This window comes from Cyanistes caeruleus, chromosome 2, assembly GCF_971803275.1.
Source record: "Cyanistes caeruleus chromosome 2, bCyaCae1.hap1.1, whole genome shotgun sequence".
Classification (NCBI taxonomy): domain Eukaryota; kingdom Metazoa; phylum Chordata; class Aves; order Passeriformes; family Paridae; genus Cyanistes; species Cyanistes caeruleus.
The window spans coordinates 20,679,962-20,698,634 of record NC_141702.1 but is presented as its reverse complement, the minus strand read 5'-3'; the positions used below and the strand labels follow the sequence as shown (position 1 = coordinate 20,698,634).

At 36.6% G+C, this 18,673-nt stretch overlaps 1 protein-coding gene across 29 annotated transcripts in view; it reads right to left on the bottom strand.

Annotated features, from left to right (window-relative positions):
- The window catches only part of DLGAP2 (DLG associated protein 2), a 443,370-nt gene that overhangs the window by 145,156 nt on the left and 279,541 nt on the right, over window positions 1-18,673 (bottom strand). For 21 of the 29 annotated variants that reach the window (XM_086875999.1, XM_086875978.1, XM_086875985.1 and 18 more), the window contains one exon: window positions 6,496-6,528. The exons of 7 other annotated variants lie outside the window; for them this stretch is intronic. In XM_086875999.1, the coding sequence (XP_086732125.1) occupies window positions 6,496-6,528 (33 nt within the window). Of the gene's footprint in view, window positions 1-3,425; window positions 3,546-6,495; window positions 6,529-18,673 lie in introns of all 29 variants that reach the window. One more of the 29 variants, XM_086876001.1, reaches the window with a different exon arrangement.

Genomic DNA, 18,673 nt, shown 5'->3' with positions numbered 1-18,673 from the left:
ATTAATTAAAAGCACAACTGAAAATTAATCATTAACTTCACATTAAAAAATATCAAGAATTGTACAGAACTCATTAAGACTTTGTATAATTCATGTTATATAAATGGCTAAGAAATTACTAGTAGTACCTGCGGTACCTCTGTATCAACAGCTCTTTATACAATTCTTGTTAAACAAGTATGAATCATAGCTAAGAGCCAAAGAAATGAGACAAAGTAATCATAAAGAGTAAAATAAACTCATGTGGCAAAGCATCAATACCATATGTCTCTGTGAGGCTCCTAATTTCAAAGGAGTATATAGTTCCTTTACTTCTGAAATTGCCATATTTTCAATAAAAGTGCATATCCTTTCCATTTTTGCTTTTTGCTTATATTTAGGTGGAAACTAAACAGGTGAAGTTGAGGACATAGAAATCTTTGAATACAGGAATGAATTGCACAGCTGCCAAGTTCCTACATGATGGGGCAGTTTCATTTCTTTTCCCATCTCTGTAACCCCATGACTGTGTTGCACTCTAGAGCAAGGGCACAGCAGCATGCTGAGCATGCCCCAGACACATCTGTCTTCCCACCCCTGGAAAGGTTTGCTCAGTGACATGCAATCCTCTTTGCTCAATCACCCAGAAGAGGCAACCCAGACTGAAAACATACGAGCTATTTTGGATCAGGAGCCTGAAGGAGCTCAGAAACAAAAGAAATAAAAAAAATTCAATCAATTTGAAATAATGTTTTAATATCTCCCCCTCCTTCTCCCCTCCCACAGAACAAATTCCCAGAGCACATTTTCATGTTGGTACATAATCGTTGTTTTTTTACCTGCAGGTTCATCTGGAAAAACTATATTTTGAACAGCAGGACTATGCACAGTTACATCCCAACTAAGACTCTGAAGGCAAGATAGGGTACACACAAACTTTCTCCTCATGGCTTTTATTTGAGACAAAAAAGTCAAGGGGCAATGACAGAACTGTAAGAAATTAACAGAATTTAAAATGTTATGAATTTGGATAAAATTTATACTGGATGAGTACAATAAATGCAAGATGACTTAGTTTGTGATTCTGTCCATTCTATTTTAAAGAAGCTCAAAAGGAGCTCAGCTGTAAGTGACCTTTTTAGTTTTGTTTTGTTTACTAGATCATCATACTCCACCCTCTTATGGTTTGATGACTTTCATTTTATGTTTTGGTTTACTATTTTTTAAAATCAAGCTTGTCTTCAACCTAAGCTGACAGATCTTACTTTTTTTGAAAATTAAAAATATTGTTACAGAAATTCAGTAGAAAGATAAAAAAACCCCTCCAACACAGCACTAGGCAAGCATTTTCTCAGATAAAAATCAAGATGATAGTTAGCCAAAACCAGCTGCAAAATAGTATTTTCTTCAAATTTGTTCTTGAAAATCTGTCAGCTCTAATCAAATAACACTGAACTTTGATATTCTGTTGTTGATACTCTTGACCTAAATTTCACTCAGTGTTATTTGTCCTAAGCCATCCCATCTTCATTTTCTTTCCAACATTTCATATGCTTTAGGCAAAGGCAGAGAAAAAGGATGAAGGTGAGACTTTCTGTGCTTCTGACTCAATGTACAGCAACTGCAAATAATATGGCTGAGAAGACACTCTCAGATAAACTTTTATTTCAACCACAATAGCCAGTACTGGTGTACTGAATGAAATGTCCATTTAAGTTTTTGACCCAGGAGGTCTGTGAATAGGAAGGTGCACAGTTCAACAGGCCATTAACTAATTCATGAAGTGATGATCATTATATGGTCAAAGTGTTATTTCTTCTGGAAAATGAGCAGGTCACTGATCAACTATCTTGATCAGATACACCCAGGAATTAAAATGGATATTTTGAGTTCATATTCGATTAGCATTTGAGACACTCTTTCTCTAAACACTTCCCACAGGACTGCACATGCCAAGTTCCTTCCATAGCTCAAGCTATTATTCAAAGAATTCTCATTCCAGTTAGAGCTATCTTAGTTTTACTGACAGTGCTGAAGATGGCAGTCTGTTCCCTAGACTATTAAGGGAATTTCAAAAAATTTTTTAAAAAAATAAATATATATATATATATATAAGTTTAAATCTAGCATTAAGTTGCCAACAGTGAAGAAGTCTTTAAGAAAAAAACCCCAATATCTTTGTTCCTGAAATATTTCAGAAAATCTCAAGCCTATGTAGATTAATTTCAACAAAACAGCATTCATCATTAACACAATGAAAAACAAAGTCTGTGGATCTTACCAGCCAGCTGGGTACTTTGGAGTGGTAGTAGGGAAAAGGGAAAGCACTACATACTAAAGCTGAATTAAAAGAAAAATCAACAGAGATGCAGAAGCTGTATTTGGATTTCCTAGTATAGATTGCAAACTCTGGTGACACCTAACTAACCTTTATGTGATCCAGAACAGGAATTCTTAAGTGTGCTTCACAGCCCATGGAAACCAAAGCAGACAACTGCTATTAACTATCTTCACCGTGGAGTTTCTCTGAGTTAAAGGTACATTCTTAATCTTCCAACTGAGCTAATACAAGATATTATTTATAGGGATGCAGTCTGAAGAATGCATTTAAATAGGGCTTTAAAGTCTCTAACCTTTTTTCCATCCCATTCCTTAGAGACAGATCCTGGCTAATTCTCCCTCTTCTCTGGACTAATGATCACCCAAAACTCAGTGCCCACTCAGATTTCACCAGTTTGAAACCACTAGATGTCATACGCTGGCATAAGAGCCTTCTCTTCCACCTCAAATCTCATGTTAGCCACATCAGACTAGGGAAAAAATGCTCATTCTTGTTCTGTCAGTTACCTTTTAGGATTACCACTTGGTTTGCTTGACACAATCACCATAACCTGAACTGTAGCTAAATCCTTAAAAAAGGGAGAATTAAGAAGGAAGTGTTATGTACAAATAAAAAAGTACTTTACTTCTATATACAGCATTTACAAAATTCTACATGAATATATTCTCATAGTTTTTGAAAAACAAGGGTTCCTAGGACAGCTGTCAGAAAACCAGTCTTACAGTGTGAGCCTTAAAGAGTAAAACATATCAGATTTACCAGAACAAAAGTTGAAAGGTACCTTGACTACTGTATAAAAATTTTTAGTAGACATAGGGGTGATAAAATTGTGATAGTCTATGAAAGAGGCCAGGTTTGCAGGTCAAGGCAGTAAGTTCATCAGGCCAGGTGGCAGAGTTTCTCTGCACAGAGACCTTTCAACAGGTCACTGCAATTTGTTATAGACACTTGTTCAGAAAGCATACCTGAGAAAGGGGGAATTTTCAGTGTCACTGAAAAAGGCATAGCAAAAGGAAGACTGGCAGCTGAAATTAGACAAATTCAACCTTTCCACAACATTTCAATTTCCTAGCACTAAGGGTAATTAAATATTGGAATGGCTTACCAGGGGAGCTGGTGGACTCGCCATTGCTTGGAGCTTTAGGACGAGATTAGATATCATTGTAAAAGAGATGCTTTAATCCAGCTTCTGGAAGTTCTCAACATGCCCATAACACTTGCAGCTCTGCATTAAGACAATGACTATAATCAAATCTCGTACTTTAGGGTTTCAGCTAATCAACTGCAAGGGTTATAAAGAATTTTTTTTTCCCCTTCACATAAAAACCAGACAGATACTTTAGTGTGTTTTATATTCTGATCTGTCTCTGAAGTAGCAGAGATTGCCCAAATCTACAGAAAACATGGGGCAGCTGATGCAGTTGCCAGTGGTGATAGGGAAAGTATTTCCTCTTAGCCTGAAATTCACGAAGCAGTCCTATCCAAATGGGAACTCACATGAATTTAAAGTCATCTAGATTGATGCAAACCCCTTCTGCCCTGGAACCTGTGTGATTAGGTCAGTGCAGAAGCAGGTTTGGTCTGTCTGCCCTGCTAAGGGTCTGGCAGTAGCACCCACTCAGCATTTCACTGACACTGCTACATGACTTAAGGAAAGGAGTCATTTCATGGTCTGCTCCTGCAGAGCACTGGCCAAGGGTCAAGTGAAAAACTATTGGATCACCATACCCTTAGAGGTTTTGTTAATGAATCCTGCTGGATTAGCTCAAAGGCTGTGCTTTTTTCCAAGGTGAGATAAATAGAAATCTCAAATGAGTTTGGTTTGTGTTTGCTCAGCATGTTAACACACATATCTCAGCTAATTAACTAATTGCTATTAAAGAGGCGTAAGTAACACCTTGCTCTCTTCTATCTGCTGAAAGGTAACATACTTTAGCCTAACTAGAGTAATCATGTTAACACATAGGTATCTGGATTTACTGTTCTGTTTTCCAGCATATATACATAGACAGCCCTTTTGGTTTTTAGTTTAGCTACATCTGTAACTACACATTCTGCACTATTTTAGCAGAATACTATAATGAGTTGATTATTAAATGTAAATAAAGCTGAAGGCAAGAAAGAACATTCTACTACTTTTACCCTTTTATGTGAAAAGAATATGTCTTAACTCTGTCAAATAAAGCATAAAATGAGAGATGGTTCCTCTAGTGATTTCTGTGAGCTGCATAGTAGCATGTTCATACTGTGAGTCTCCAAATAAATATCTCTTTAAGTGAAGTCCATGACAGGCTCTCATGCTTATTGGCTGCCTATACTATTCTCCTACATCCCTTTGACAGTTTGTTACATTCTAAGACATTTCTGCCTGTGCTAAATAACAGGCCATTTGATGGATTTGTGCACAGCTGCACCTGGAATGTAATGCAGGCATGTAAATCACCTGTTGTGCAATTCAGGACATTTTCCATGCAGAATAAGGATGATTTGTTTTTGCCATAATTCTGAAGCATAAGTACCAATACAAGGGTCTGTTGTCAGTATTGCTCATTATCATTATGTTGTCATATTACAAAGTAAGAATGGGACACACCATGACAGCACCATCTAGTAACATAAAATATTCATGCAAAAACAAAAGCAGACTCAACCTTTAAAAAGTAGAGAGAAAAAAAAAAAAAAAAGATACACTGATCCTGTTTGTCTCAATTTCTATTTTGGTGACACATGCATATATTTGACAGGACTTATGACAAATTTACAAGATGGCCCTAATTAAGCAGTATGTTATTCCATGGGTATCCTTACTCAAATCAAACCAAAATACTCAGAATAAGTTTCCTCATCTGGGATGAAAATGAAAAATCTACATGTACAGTATTCTGACTTCTCCAACAGATTTCATTTGTTGTGCTGCTGTATTTAAGTACAAATATCTCTGACAGAATCTGTACCCAGATATGCTCCACACTGCACACAAAATTAATTGTAATGAACTTTATTGTTCTGTTTGTCTTTTTTGTTCTGTATCTAACAGCATACCTAATGCCTACAGTGCAGGAATGCTTGGAAAACCTTAAATGAATCTACTGTCCCATAATTTTTAAAGAATGATATTTAAGGAAAAACTGAAGGAGGAATATTATACTATGCACTAGACACTTTAGATGCCAATGACATAATAAATAGTAATATTGTTCTAGTGATAAATATCATCACGAATTTTGACTAAATCTCTTTTTTTATACAAATATTATGCCTTAGTTTTCACTGCCTGTTCAAATGAAAGATTATTAAAGAAAATTTTGAGTACAGAGAGTCCACATATTTGCAGCAGAGATTTAATTTATTCAGAAAGTTCTCATTTATATTCCTTCTGTGCCAAAATCTCTGCCCAAGTAACACAGAAGTTCACAATTACTTAGCATCAAATTCTCTACTCTTGTATTTCTAAAATATTATTATTATTATTATTATTATTATTATTATTATTACTAAAATATTCACAACTCAAAATGGTTGAATTGTATAACTGTAAAATTCTAAGATTTTTAATTGAATATACTATTTTTAAATTTAAGTTCCACACGGCATAAAAAATATGCATGTACAGTAGAATCCAGAGGACTAATGTAATTGTGTTATCATTCTTTCTCGATTCTCAAACTGAAAATGTTCTTACAATTCAAAACTGTTCTTACTGTTCTTTCCTACACATTTCTAGTAAGAACACTGGAAACTAAGCCTTGTATTTCTTGAATCTTTGCTTTCCTTAAATAATGAACAGTGGGTTTTTTTGGTTTGTTTTTTTTTTTACCTGCCTTACAGAATCACATGCAAGTTTGAATAACTTAAAAATCTTTTCATTAGGGCTTGTTGTTTTAGAATAATTTTTCCCTCCCCTTGGATTTTTTACATTAATGATATAATAGTTAATATTTAATGCAAATTTTCAATTCTGTTCTTTAAACTAGTGCATCTAATAGCTACCTTTTCTTCATTTATATGAAATCTAAAAATCCACCTAATAATACAATTTTGACACGTAACAAACTGCTGTCAGAAGCACACCAAATAAATTTTACAACACCCCTTTCCCCCACCCTCCAAGAAAACTCAATAAACTGAGTATAAAACAAACAAATAACATAATCTAATCTAACTGTCCACTTTACCTTGAAATGCATGCCCTGTTAGAGAATCCAAATCTGAAATTAAAACAGTGAAAAAATAATCTTTAACACTATTTTAATATTAAAAATCACAAAAAATCAAAATCAAACCTGGCACCAAATATCACATTATCATCAATATAAAATTTTAATCATATATATAGAAAGGCAAAACCAGAAAACTTAACATTACATTATGGTTTTCTTCTCCATAGTTTTGTAGAGGTAAAATATTAAATAAAACTTTGAACACTATGAGAGGTTAATTCATTTTACTGTTTAAGACATACATGCTACAATTAAATAGGAATTTTACAATACTTTGTAAATGAACTCTGATTTCAGAAACACATACCTTGAGTATAAATTTTTGTTCTACCTTTGTACATAAGAATAATAATTAGAAAAATGCAGAATGCATTTTAGATTGTACCCTTTTAAAAACATTTTCCTTATTGATCACAACAGATAATAGACCTGATTTTGTCTATGCTAGTGCTCACACTTATTTTTTTTCTTTAATTTTTTTTTTTTTCCAATATATGTGTTTTAAAAAAGAAAAGAGCTGGAATTATTCCTGCTGACACCATAAAGCATAAATGGAAGGCTTCACTGGTGACTTCCATCTGAAGAGAGAGCAGGAAGGCACATCAGTGATGCTGGAGGCATCAGAATGGCTCCTTCTAAATGTGCACTGAGACCAGAACTCAGAATTCCATCTTTCAAGCACTTTGCACCTTTGGAAATTCCATGCTCTTAACAAAGATTTATCTGGTAACTTTGAGGAGTTGCAGTATAGCCAGCAGAGTAGTGGAGGCTGATGAAGTACAGTCAATAGCAGCTGCGATTGCTGCTGCACTGCCAAGGTAAAAGGTCAATTCTCAGAGACACGCGGCCAAAAGAAACCCCTTCTTAGACAGTGTTCTGTCACACAAGACAGGCATGTCAGCCCATTTGGAGAACAAGTCCTGTTGCTAGGGGCAGTCCACAAAGCTTCTGTTAGCTCACCAAGAAAGTGTGAGACCTTCAGACTCTCCTTCCTCCCTTCCTATGACCAGTGGGATCACAGGGGGATGCAACAGCTACACTCTCTTGGAAAAACACAACAGACAGATTGTGGCTGACAATCCACCCTACTATGTTTACAAATGAGCTTTCTTGTAATTTTTAGGAATTGATTGTGTTTACTAGAAGTATCTGGAAAAAATCTTTTAGTACGGTTTATAAACTACTGTTTATAAACTACTTAATCCTTTTTTTTTTTTTTTAATAAAAGTTGTTTTCTCATTGCAACAGTCAACAGATACAAGATTCTAAGTTAATGGTTTAGGCTACAGAAATTCTGAACTTTTTGTAATGCAGTAACTAATTCTGAAAGTCATTGGGAAAATATTTACCAATTAACTCCTGGAGCTGCAAAAGGAACACTTAAGACAGGAGGAACGGTGTGTTTGGCTCTTAAAATAGTTTGACTGAGACATTTACTGAGGGCTGTGAACATGCTTAGTTTTGTAAGTGAATACAGGAGAAAAGCAACCCAAAAAGTGATAAATGCACTAGAGAGAATTGCTTTCTGAAATCCAAATTGCTGAACACAGTGAATTAACTTACAATTCCAGTGTAGGGGGGTCTCAAGCTCTATCATAAACTACAGAGAAAAAAAAAAGTACCCTCAGGATTTTTTATTTCAGAGTCTGAGAGACAGAAGGATGTTGTTACCCCCTAGGAGTCCATAAAAACCACACCAAAACGAGATTATGCATAAATGGAACATCTAGCTAGGCAATGATTGCTCCCTGAAAGCACAGAGACAGCACACAGCTACCTTGCAAATCAAAAGCACACAGAAAATACATAATGCTTGAATTGTCCAAACTGTTGTCACTGTGCACATCCTCTGGCACGTCCTGACACAGCAATAAGGTATTTGAAAACATCTGTTCTATTTAATTAATAAAAATATCCTGATGCAAAACTTGAAGATCCAAGAAAAAGAACAGAAGAGGGAAAAATTTTGTTCTTTCTATAGCAGTGGAAAAATCTATTCAGACACTAGGATTTAAAAAAAAACCAAACAAAAACCAAACAAAAACAAACCAACCAAAAAACCCAAAATGAAACAAAAAACTGAAACCAAAAAACTGAAACCAAAAAACTGAAACCAAAACAAAAAACCCAGAAAAGTGCAAAAGTGGAAATTCATCTACATATTGTAACTTGCAGCAGAAATCACTATTAAAAATGTTATTCTGAAAGAATTGCAGATAAGTTAATGTAAATTAATTAGTCTCTTGTTCCAGCATTACACTACTGTGTAATACTTTGTGTTAAGCTGATGATATAAATTGTGTATGTGTTTATTTTCTTACAAGTCAGCCTACACTAACTGAAAACAAGGTAGTTTGTCACCCAGGCATGTGTCCTGTGTGGACTGTTAAAGAAAATCAGACCAACTTTGCTAGCTGAAACCAGAAGTTTTTATGGTTTATTCAACCCACAAATCATGATCCACATTCCCCAATAACAGCATTACATTTCACAAAGAATGATATGAGCTGACACTGCATAGGCAGGCAAGGTAGTTTCCCCTAGAAAGATAAATACACTGTGCAACATTTCCCTGCTAGTTCAATACATGAAATTACTGCAGTTATAATGGAACAAAACCTTTGCTGAAACAACTGGAATATTTAGTCTCTGCTATAAGATTTCTTCTACTCTTCTTTGGACTCCAAGGGCAGCAGAAAAATCATCATTTCCTGTTATTGTTAAGAGCATTTCTCAGTTTCCTTGACTGATTTTCAATTAAGCAAGCCTGAACGGGTGGAATCCAATTTTCCTCTGTTCCATTTATTTAGTGAGTTGCTCAGATTTGTTGCTATTCACTTTTATTTTCATACATAAGACTTTCTAAGCAGCAGGAATCTGAGATGAAAGTGGAGTACATAAAAGTGACACACACTTTCATTCCCTTTTTAAGGCAACATAGCTAACATGTCCACATGAGCAGTTATCAAGGAACTGCACTCGTGAAATCCAGACCTGATTCATATTATAAGTCATTGATTTAGGTAATAAAACTGGTGATTTAACAATAAAGCTGACTTTGAGCTATAATGAAAAGCATGAATTTTTAAAAAGAGAATATGTGTGTGTGCTTTTAGCAAGCAGTACCTCTGGTACACCACATTTTATTACCTCAGTGCAAAACAGACGTTGGAGATGGTACAAGATTTTCATGCCAATAAACTAATTATTTCTTCCTAGAGTTGATTGGCAAAGATGTAGTGCTCTCTGTATCTTGCCTCCAAGGCCCATTCCCCCTATTTTACAAACAATGTTCACTGCACAATGCAGTGCTCAGATTTTGACTTCCCCTCTCAGGATACTCCACGTGCTGTACTTACAGTAAAACACCAAAGCACTGTATGGCTGCCACTGACACATGCTGGCAGAATGCCAACACAAAATGAGCACAAGGGATGACTTTTACAGTGCACAGGAGCACACATTTAAGGTGCAGAGCACATTTAAGTCATTTAACATTAAAGGTTCTCCATGGCATTGGCAGCAAGACGATGTAATACCAAACTGTCTCTGGGAGCTGGTACTTGCTTAGAAAGGTTAGAAGAAGCTAATGAATGCTAAATCGTGCTCTCTTGAAAATACAAGATTTTGCCCTGCTTCTAAGTGTTTTAACAGCGATTGTCAGCAAGAAATAAATGTCTCTGCTTTGCTAAATTTCCAGTTAGAAAATTAAATCTTACCTTATAAGATAAGGTAAAGATTTTATTTTCTTACCTTATTATAAGCCCCTAACTGGGCAGCAGAACTCAGAAACCCTTTCAGATGTGCACAACACCTGGACCATGAATTCTACAAAGCTCATATCTTCTTTAAACAAGATCAGTGAAGTCCAGCTGCTCATAATATTTGGAATACAAAGGGCTGGTTGCAAAGAAGAGAATGAAGTGACATAGAGTTGCAGCGGCTGAAGATGAAAGATGATTTGCATTAACTAGAAGTTACAGCTGTAGTTTTGACAACCAAGTCAGTGAAAACTGAAATTATTGGCACATAACTCAGGATTGGAATGGGATTGTGAGTTTGACTGCACCAAGGTTTGAGGGTTAATTTGCTGCTACCCAAACCTAAAGCCAGAGGTTTAAGTTCAAGTAGGTGAATACGAATAATTCTTTGTGTTAGCCTCTAGTGGTGGAGAGTTTCCTTCAGCTACAGAAATTAAGCAAATGATTCACTGAAAATTTTTTTTCAGCATAACAACTCTTGCACAGTCCTGCTGCCTCAATTTGGATCTCCTCATTTATTATCTGTCACTATGATCCTAACCTACTACAATTAATCTGTTTTCAGAGTCTCATTTTCATTAATAGGTTATTTTCCTTCATGGCCCACCAATCTTTTAAACAATGGAAATCTAAACTTTTTCTGTGTAAAATTTCCCTGAGAAGTTAAAAAAAAAAAAAGCATAAGGGTTGCACTCAAGAATTCATACCAATGCAGTCATCCCTCACCCTACTGCTCACTTGTGCTGGTGTTGGGAATTCATTTTTATTTTTGGAGATAATTCAAAGGAAAAAAATCCAGAACAGTTAGTTATGAAGAATTATCAATATGACATTTGAAAGCCTATTTATTCCTCTGATTCAATTTGATAATATTGTTTTTTTGATAAAAAAATTACATCATACTGAGACTAGCAGATTACATTTATGCTGCTCACCAGGGCTTGATTTAACCAGCATTCCTTCCTGTGATACCATTAAGAGTAAGATTCAAACTTACTTTTCTTCAGTAGAGATGTTTTGTTGTGAGATATCTGTCAGAGCTTCCATTAGCTCTAATGAAGAAGTAGTTGAAATTGAGTCAATTTATACATTGAAAAGCAGGAATTAAACTTGTATAGAGGAATAGTTAGAACAGCTCCTTCCATTGACAAGATCTCTAATAACTACAGCGTGAGGTTAGACAGTTACATAACCTGTAGTGTAGGTAATTGGAGATGAATCTTACCTCCAGAATATTTCAGGTAAATAATATGCATATATGGGTGTGGATCTGAGACAGTCACGAGAATAAAATGGGAACGACTTAGACATGGAAAAATTGCTGGTTTAAAAATGGCAAATTTGATGGCTTCAGATGTCTAAAATTAAAATAAATTTAAAATAAAAATGAAAATAAATCCTGGATAAAAATAAACTTAGTCCTGTCAGCCTCTAGTAAAAAAATTCACTGATCAGTTTTTCCCCTCTCTTAAAATCATATGATAATTATACAGGTTGATACTTGCCACTTTATATTTTGCCTTCTGAATTATGTTATTCCAGGAAGAACTTGAACAATGGCTACAAACTGAAACACAAAAGAATCCATGTGAACACCAGGAAACACCTTTGGTGTTTTTTTTCTTCTATGAGAGTGACTGAGAACCGGCACAAGTTGCCCAGGGAGATTATGGGCCACATATGGCTGTAGTGTTGACAGATTAGGAAAAAACAGTGAATTATTCCTGATGAGACAATTGAACTGAGGGAGACAGATCACAAAAAAAAAATAAATTATTAGGGGAGCTTTATTACTAAGTCTGATTTCTGTAATAGAAAACATCTGTTATTATTATTACTAACTGGTAATCATTCACACTGGCCACCGAAGTCTTTGCGCACACAGCTCACCTTGTACTTGTACACTCACAGTTTTCCACAGTGCATGACTGGAAGGCCAGCAGAAGCTGTCTGCACAGAGGCACAGGATCATAACAGCACATGGGGGCTCCCAGGTGGGTTGCCCAGGAAGCCCCTCAAAGGCTCCTTCACTTCATCACACGTACCCTGCAGCCCGGCCACATTTGGCAGCGGCACCTACCCTGGCCAACTAAACTGGATCATGATTTGTTTCTCTTCTTCCAAAACATGTTTTCCTCATTTCTTTACTCTGTCTCACTTCAAAAAACTGAAGAAAAACAACCACTAACAAAAAAGAAACACTTCAGAAGCAGTGACCTTACATTTTGAAAGCCATCATTAATCCATTTTCTTCTGCTGATGATCTCAAGCAATTGGTCTGTTTCATGCTTCATAGTATAATCATGGCCTCAGGACTGGTTTATCCAAATTCAACGCAGGGTTTTAAAGAGCGTCTTAAAATATCTTGTAGAACCTATAGCTACATACAGACATCTCAAGATCAGAACATTAATGCTTTCCAAAGTAGCTCTCAGCAGGAAACTAAAAGTATGTTACAGATGAAATCCCAGCCCTGGTTTCCTGCAGTGATGGACGCTGTGCTGACTGCAGCAGCAGCACCCACCCTGTTTGAGCACAGAGACTTTATTGAGGCAGCATTTCCCAGCTCTTTGAGAGCAGTCATGGAGGACACCTATCATCTGAGGTAGGTATACTGTAATTTGGACCCTGTGGAGTTCATCACAGCTTTACTGCCTCGTATTGAGCCAGGATTTCCCAGTGGACTACCACAGGCAAGCCATCATCACCACATATAATAATCCATACACTTTCAGGAAGGCACACATCTATGTGTAGACAGTATCGTCTACAGGCACACTGCTATGTACATATGTGCATTTATGTAAAACAAGCATACAAATTAAAAAGATTTGCAGAAAGATCAACACAAACATTATTCATGCTTTCCCAGTGACTTCCACTTGTGTAGCTGGCTTAGCCATGGAAGAGGTGAGAGCACCTCATTTACCTCATGAACTTCAATGTCTTAGGATTTCCACTAACCTTTTTAAGATCAAAAGCACTTTTAAAATTACATGTGGCTGATAACTTAATAACCAACACCTTAAAAGCATAGAATCATTTAGGTTGAAAAAGACCCTGAATATCATCAAGTTCAACCATTAATCTAGCACTGCTAAGTACACCACTAAAGCTAAGTGCCACATCTATACCTTGTTTAAACACTTCCAGGGCTGGTGATTCCACCACTTTCCTGAGCAGCATGTTCAAATGTTTGACATCTCTTCTGGTGAAAACGTTTTCCTACTATCCAATATAAACCTGTTTGCTCATGCCCTATCACTTGTTCCTTGGGAGATGAGACCAACTTCCCCTCACTACCAGCTCCTTTCAGGCCCTTGTAGAGAATAACAAGGTTCTGTCTGAGTCTCTTTCCCCAAGCTCAAAACCCCCAGCTCCCTCAGCTGCTCCTCATCAGACTTGTGCTGCAGACCCTTCACCAGCTCCATTGCCCTTCTCCAGACATTCTGCAGCCCCTCAGTGTCTTTCTCACAGTGAGGAGCCCAGAACTGGACACTCAAGGTGTGGCCTCAGCAGTGCTGAGTACAGGGGACAATCCCTGCCCTGCTCCTGCTGGCCACACTACTGCTGACACAGGCCAGGATGTTGTGGCTGCCTTGGCCACCTGGGCACACACTGACTCATGTTCAGCTGCTTTCAACCAGCACCCCCAGGACCTTTTCCACAGGGCAGCTTTACAGCCACTCTGTCCTCAGCCTGCAGCACTTGCAGGGGGTTGTTGTAACCCAAGGACCTGGAACTTGGTCTCGTTGAATCTCACACAATGGGCCTCAGACTATGCCTCCAACCTGTGCACACCCCTTTGCAAGGCCTTCCTACCCTCCAGTAGCTCAACACTCCCACCCAGCTAGGTGTGATCTGTAAGCTTTGTGAGGGTGTGCTCCATTTCCTTGCACAAGTCACTGACAGGACTGGCCCCTATACTGAGCCCTGGGGAGCAACACTCAGGACCAGCTGCCAGTTGGATCTAATTCCATTCACCACAACGCTCTAGGTCTGGCTATCCAGACAGATTTTTACTCAGTGAACAGTGCACCATCCAAGCCATAGGCTCCATTTTCTCAAAGAGAATGCCGTGGAAATGGTGTCAAAGGCTTTTTATTTGTCCAGGTAGACAATATCCATGAAGGAGATCAAGTTGGTCAAGTAGGACCTGCCTTTCATAAACTTGTTCTGGCTGGGCCATGGCTGTCCTAACCTCACATTTGCTACCTTCAAGTCACCTGAGACCTTTCTGCTTAGCCAGGGCTGCTGATAATTTATGGAGAGTGGCTTGGTGAGCACTTCCAACAGCTCCCTCAGTACCCTTGGGTGAATTCCATCCAGCCCCTCAGATTTGATGATGCTCTCATAATTATCAAGCTATCAAATTTTCAATGAAAACTATAAAAATTAAAAAAATGCTAAATAAAATTCAAACTGTATATGTTATGTTGAGATATTTATGAAAAAGTTTGATGAAACTCTGAAGGTAGGTTCCAGGCAAATGAGGAGTCTCAAATAGAGGTTCTATAACATTACACAAGAAAAGAAAAGATTAAAAAACCCCATTTTCTGAAGAGTGAACATCAAGATAATGTGTCTGCTCAGTTTTGCTGCAGTTTCTTTCTAAATTTGCTTTCTTCACGAGAAAGGCAAGAAATTCTGTGAAATTCAACTGTTTCACTTTATGCCACTAATCATGTCAAATACTATGACATGTCTTTCAGAAGCTGCTTCTTCATGTCAAATTCTTTCAGTTTATCTCATTCTTTCACTTTGGAAATGCCTCTTCTTTCTCACTTCCCCTGATTTTTTTCCTTGAAAATTTTAGAAATATAAGCTCTTGAATCAGAAGGTTTTTCTAAACAAAAGATTATTTTCTCTCATTTTCAACACAGCATCAGCTTCTCTTCCACTAAACCATATGAGATTGCATTCACATTTGTGTTCAGCTTGATCTGGTCCTTCATATATCATTCATTATGTTTTGCTAACCAAGAGACAGTACTTCTTCATATTTATTCTCCTGTCCTTCTTTTCCTTTTATCAGATAAAACAAAGCTATCTTTCAAGCCTTTGATGCCCTGACTGGTTTCACAAAGACTAAATAACTATATTTATACATTGACATATAAAGTACAAAGTTGAGCTTTATATGACAAAGCTGACTCAGGCATTTACTAAATAATAGGACAATTCTGGTTATACTAGACCAGCGGAGTCTTCTAAGGCCTGTAGCTATGCAAAAGCTAAGGAGGAAGGGAAAAAATACCAAGCAAAAAAGGCAGCATCTACTTAAGTAGCTGTGGCTTGATCCAAACCAGCAACTGCATGCCATGCAGCCACTTGCACACAGACTCTCACGCTGGTGGGCGGAGAATCAAAAAGTAAAACCTGTTGACTGAAATAAGATCAATTTAATGACTGAAATAAAGGAAGGGAGAGGAATAAAATTCCAGGAAGTCAAGTGATGTAATACGCAGTTACACCTGCTGACCACTGCAGTGATTGGTTCCCCACAGTTTACACATTGAGCATGACATTGTGTGGTCTGGAATATCCCTTTGGTCAGTTTGGGCCACCTCCCTCCCAGCTTTTTCTGTACTTGCTCACTGGCACAGTATGGGAAACTGAAGACTCCTTGATTTAGGGTAAACACTATTATCAACTACTAAAAATCAGAGTGTTTCAACGTAATTCTCAAACTAAATACAAAACTCATCACTGTACCAGCTAATAAGAAGGAAATTAACTCAATCCTAGTTGAAACCAGGATAGTATCCACCTTTATTCCATGACCATGTCCTACACTTTCCAGTACATCCCAGCAAACTGTCGTCACTCTCCCAGTGCCTTGATATCTGTCCTTATACGCACACACATTTCACTTGGTTTATGGACCATCCCTAAAAAAGCCCATTGAGTTCATTTACTCCATGCCTTTAGACTTCATATGTTGTTACAGCTTTTCATCAGCATAGGAAAAATAGAGTATACTGTTGAATTGTTGCATACTGGATCCAGCCAGCTGTCCCTCTTCTCCACCTGTTTGGAGGCAGGGCTCCTCTACTACTGGTAGCAGGATTCTCCACTTCTTTTAAAAAATGCATTAGAATCTGTTTCCATTGGATCAGGAATATAAAGCCCTAGTAGTTACCAGTGTACAGTGTACCCTAATGCCATCAGACTTAAAGGCAGAACCCATTTTTATTTCTGGAGTGACAGGAGCTAACTCTATTGGCAAAGCACCCCATGTGACTTTGCCTGGAGACACTGCACATCCTTGATGAGGTGTGGTTCCTGTCTCTTCACTAACCAGTCTCTGAAGTGGTAATTTAGGAATGCTGTCAATGTTTTCCGTGACAAAACACCAGAGTTCTCTACCAGGAATGCCTGCAAGATACCCTTTAATTTCTTAGAGGTAAGAATTGCATTGAATTCAGAAGGAAAAGGCTGTGAAGCAGGAGAAGGGATTTCATGGGGGGAAGTTTGTGATAATGTAATTAAAATCTCTATGCACAAGGGAATGAAGTAAAGGCTGAATTGGCTTTTGCCCACAGGCATTTCCAGATTTGATTGCTTCACTTGGTTTATTTAGCATTCTTTCAACACAGTTGAAACAGTTTTGTGCTTTAAACATTGTTCATGTGGAATATTACCAGAGGAGAAAAGTTATGTCATTTTATAACTCACTGGAATCAGTGGAATTATTCCAGTACAGAATATGGCTCACCATCCAAAGTATTTGATTTTTTAGATTTTAAATATTCAACTATTAGATGAGATAACAACTATTTATTAATAACCTAAGTCCTAGGTAAGATTCTTCTGAAGGTTATTGTAAAATACATGAACAAGTCAATTACCAAATCTAAATCTAGGATACATATCTAAGCTACAAGTTAATTCTGGACTCTGTCATGAAAAGAGGCAAGCAGCCAAATTGTTCTGGATCTCTTTCACTTTGACCAAATTTGACTTTGAAAAACTTTTCTAGAGAAACTGTTTTATTCTCTGGAAAAGGCTCAGTTTTGAAAAAAACAGCATTTTCAAATGGAAACAAAAAATTACCAGAAATTTTTAAAAATAACTGTATTTGAAACCAAATCTAGTCTACATGTACAATTTCTAAATGACAAAGACCTCTGTTCTGATTTTAGCATTTCTACATATTATACGTTCTAGAGTTTACTTTAACAAAATCTGTACCACTAGGAAGGTTGCATTAATTTACTTTTTTTTTAAATCAAAATTCCAAAATTAACTGGTTGAACTTTGTAGAAGCAATGTTTTCCCATCTGGGTATATTATGAATATGAACCTCAATGCAACGTTAATATCTTGACAGCCATAAAAAAACCCCTTTAAATCTGCCCCCAGTCCACAACCTCACAACTCTGGAGATCACCCACAAATAAAATAAAATAAAATAAAATAAAATAAAATAAAATAAAATAAAATAAAATAAAATAAAATAAAATAAAATAAAATAAAATAAAATAAAATAATAAAATATCATGCAACTTAGAAAACTCAAAGTCCCCTCCAGTAACACATGTTTCTAATTAGAATCTTAAATTGCCTTCATAGCATTGCTTGGTCAGCTTGTTTTATAGCATGCTTGCCAGGAAATTTGGTTATGATATTTAAAAAAACCCAACCAACCAACCAACCAACCAACCAACCAACCAAAAAACCCAAGAAAAGCAGTCCAAACAACTTCTAATTATTGTCTTGTTATTCCACTTAGCATTTATCTTGAGCCAATTGAATATTGTGAGAGGATGTGTTATAAAAATAATAAAATACACAATTTTTAATAGTGTTGCTTAAAATGTACAGTTGCTTTCAAGCACTTATTATCAACGAGAAAAAGGAGCTGTTTTCTGTGTTCTACAAATCTTGCAGTGATTTAGTTGTTAGAAGAACTATTTCACTGATATAAAGTGGATAGGATAATATCTATCTTTCGTATTTCTTAGTTTAATTTTCTTACTGCAACTGAATGTGGCACACAGTGTAAGAAAGTCTAATTATGAGAGAAAACTGAAGTCAGCAGCCTCAGGCAAAACAGTTTCTTAGAACTGGCTTAATAATCTCAGTAGAGATACCATTAAACTTAAATTAATTTGGATTTTTTACATTTTTCTTTCTTTTCTGAGACAGCACTATAAAACATTTTATTGAAGTCCATCTGTATTCTTAGCAAAAATTTATAGCTTTCTAATTCCTGAACAGATTTTAAATAAATTTAAGCAGCATTTCACTTAAATTTGTTGCATGGCATCAAGAATTTGCTAACATTGGGGAAGTTTCTGAACGTGATTGAAGGTGTCCCTATCAAATCCATTCTAAGCTTCTTCAGTAGGTTCAGCTCTGTACTAAGA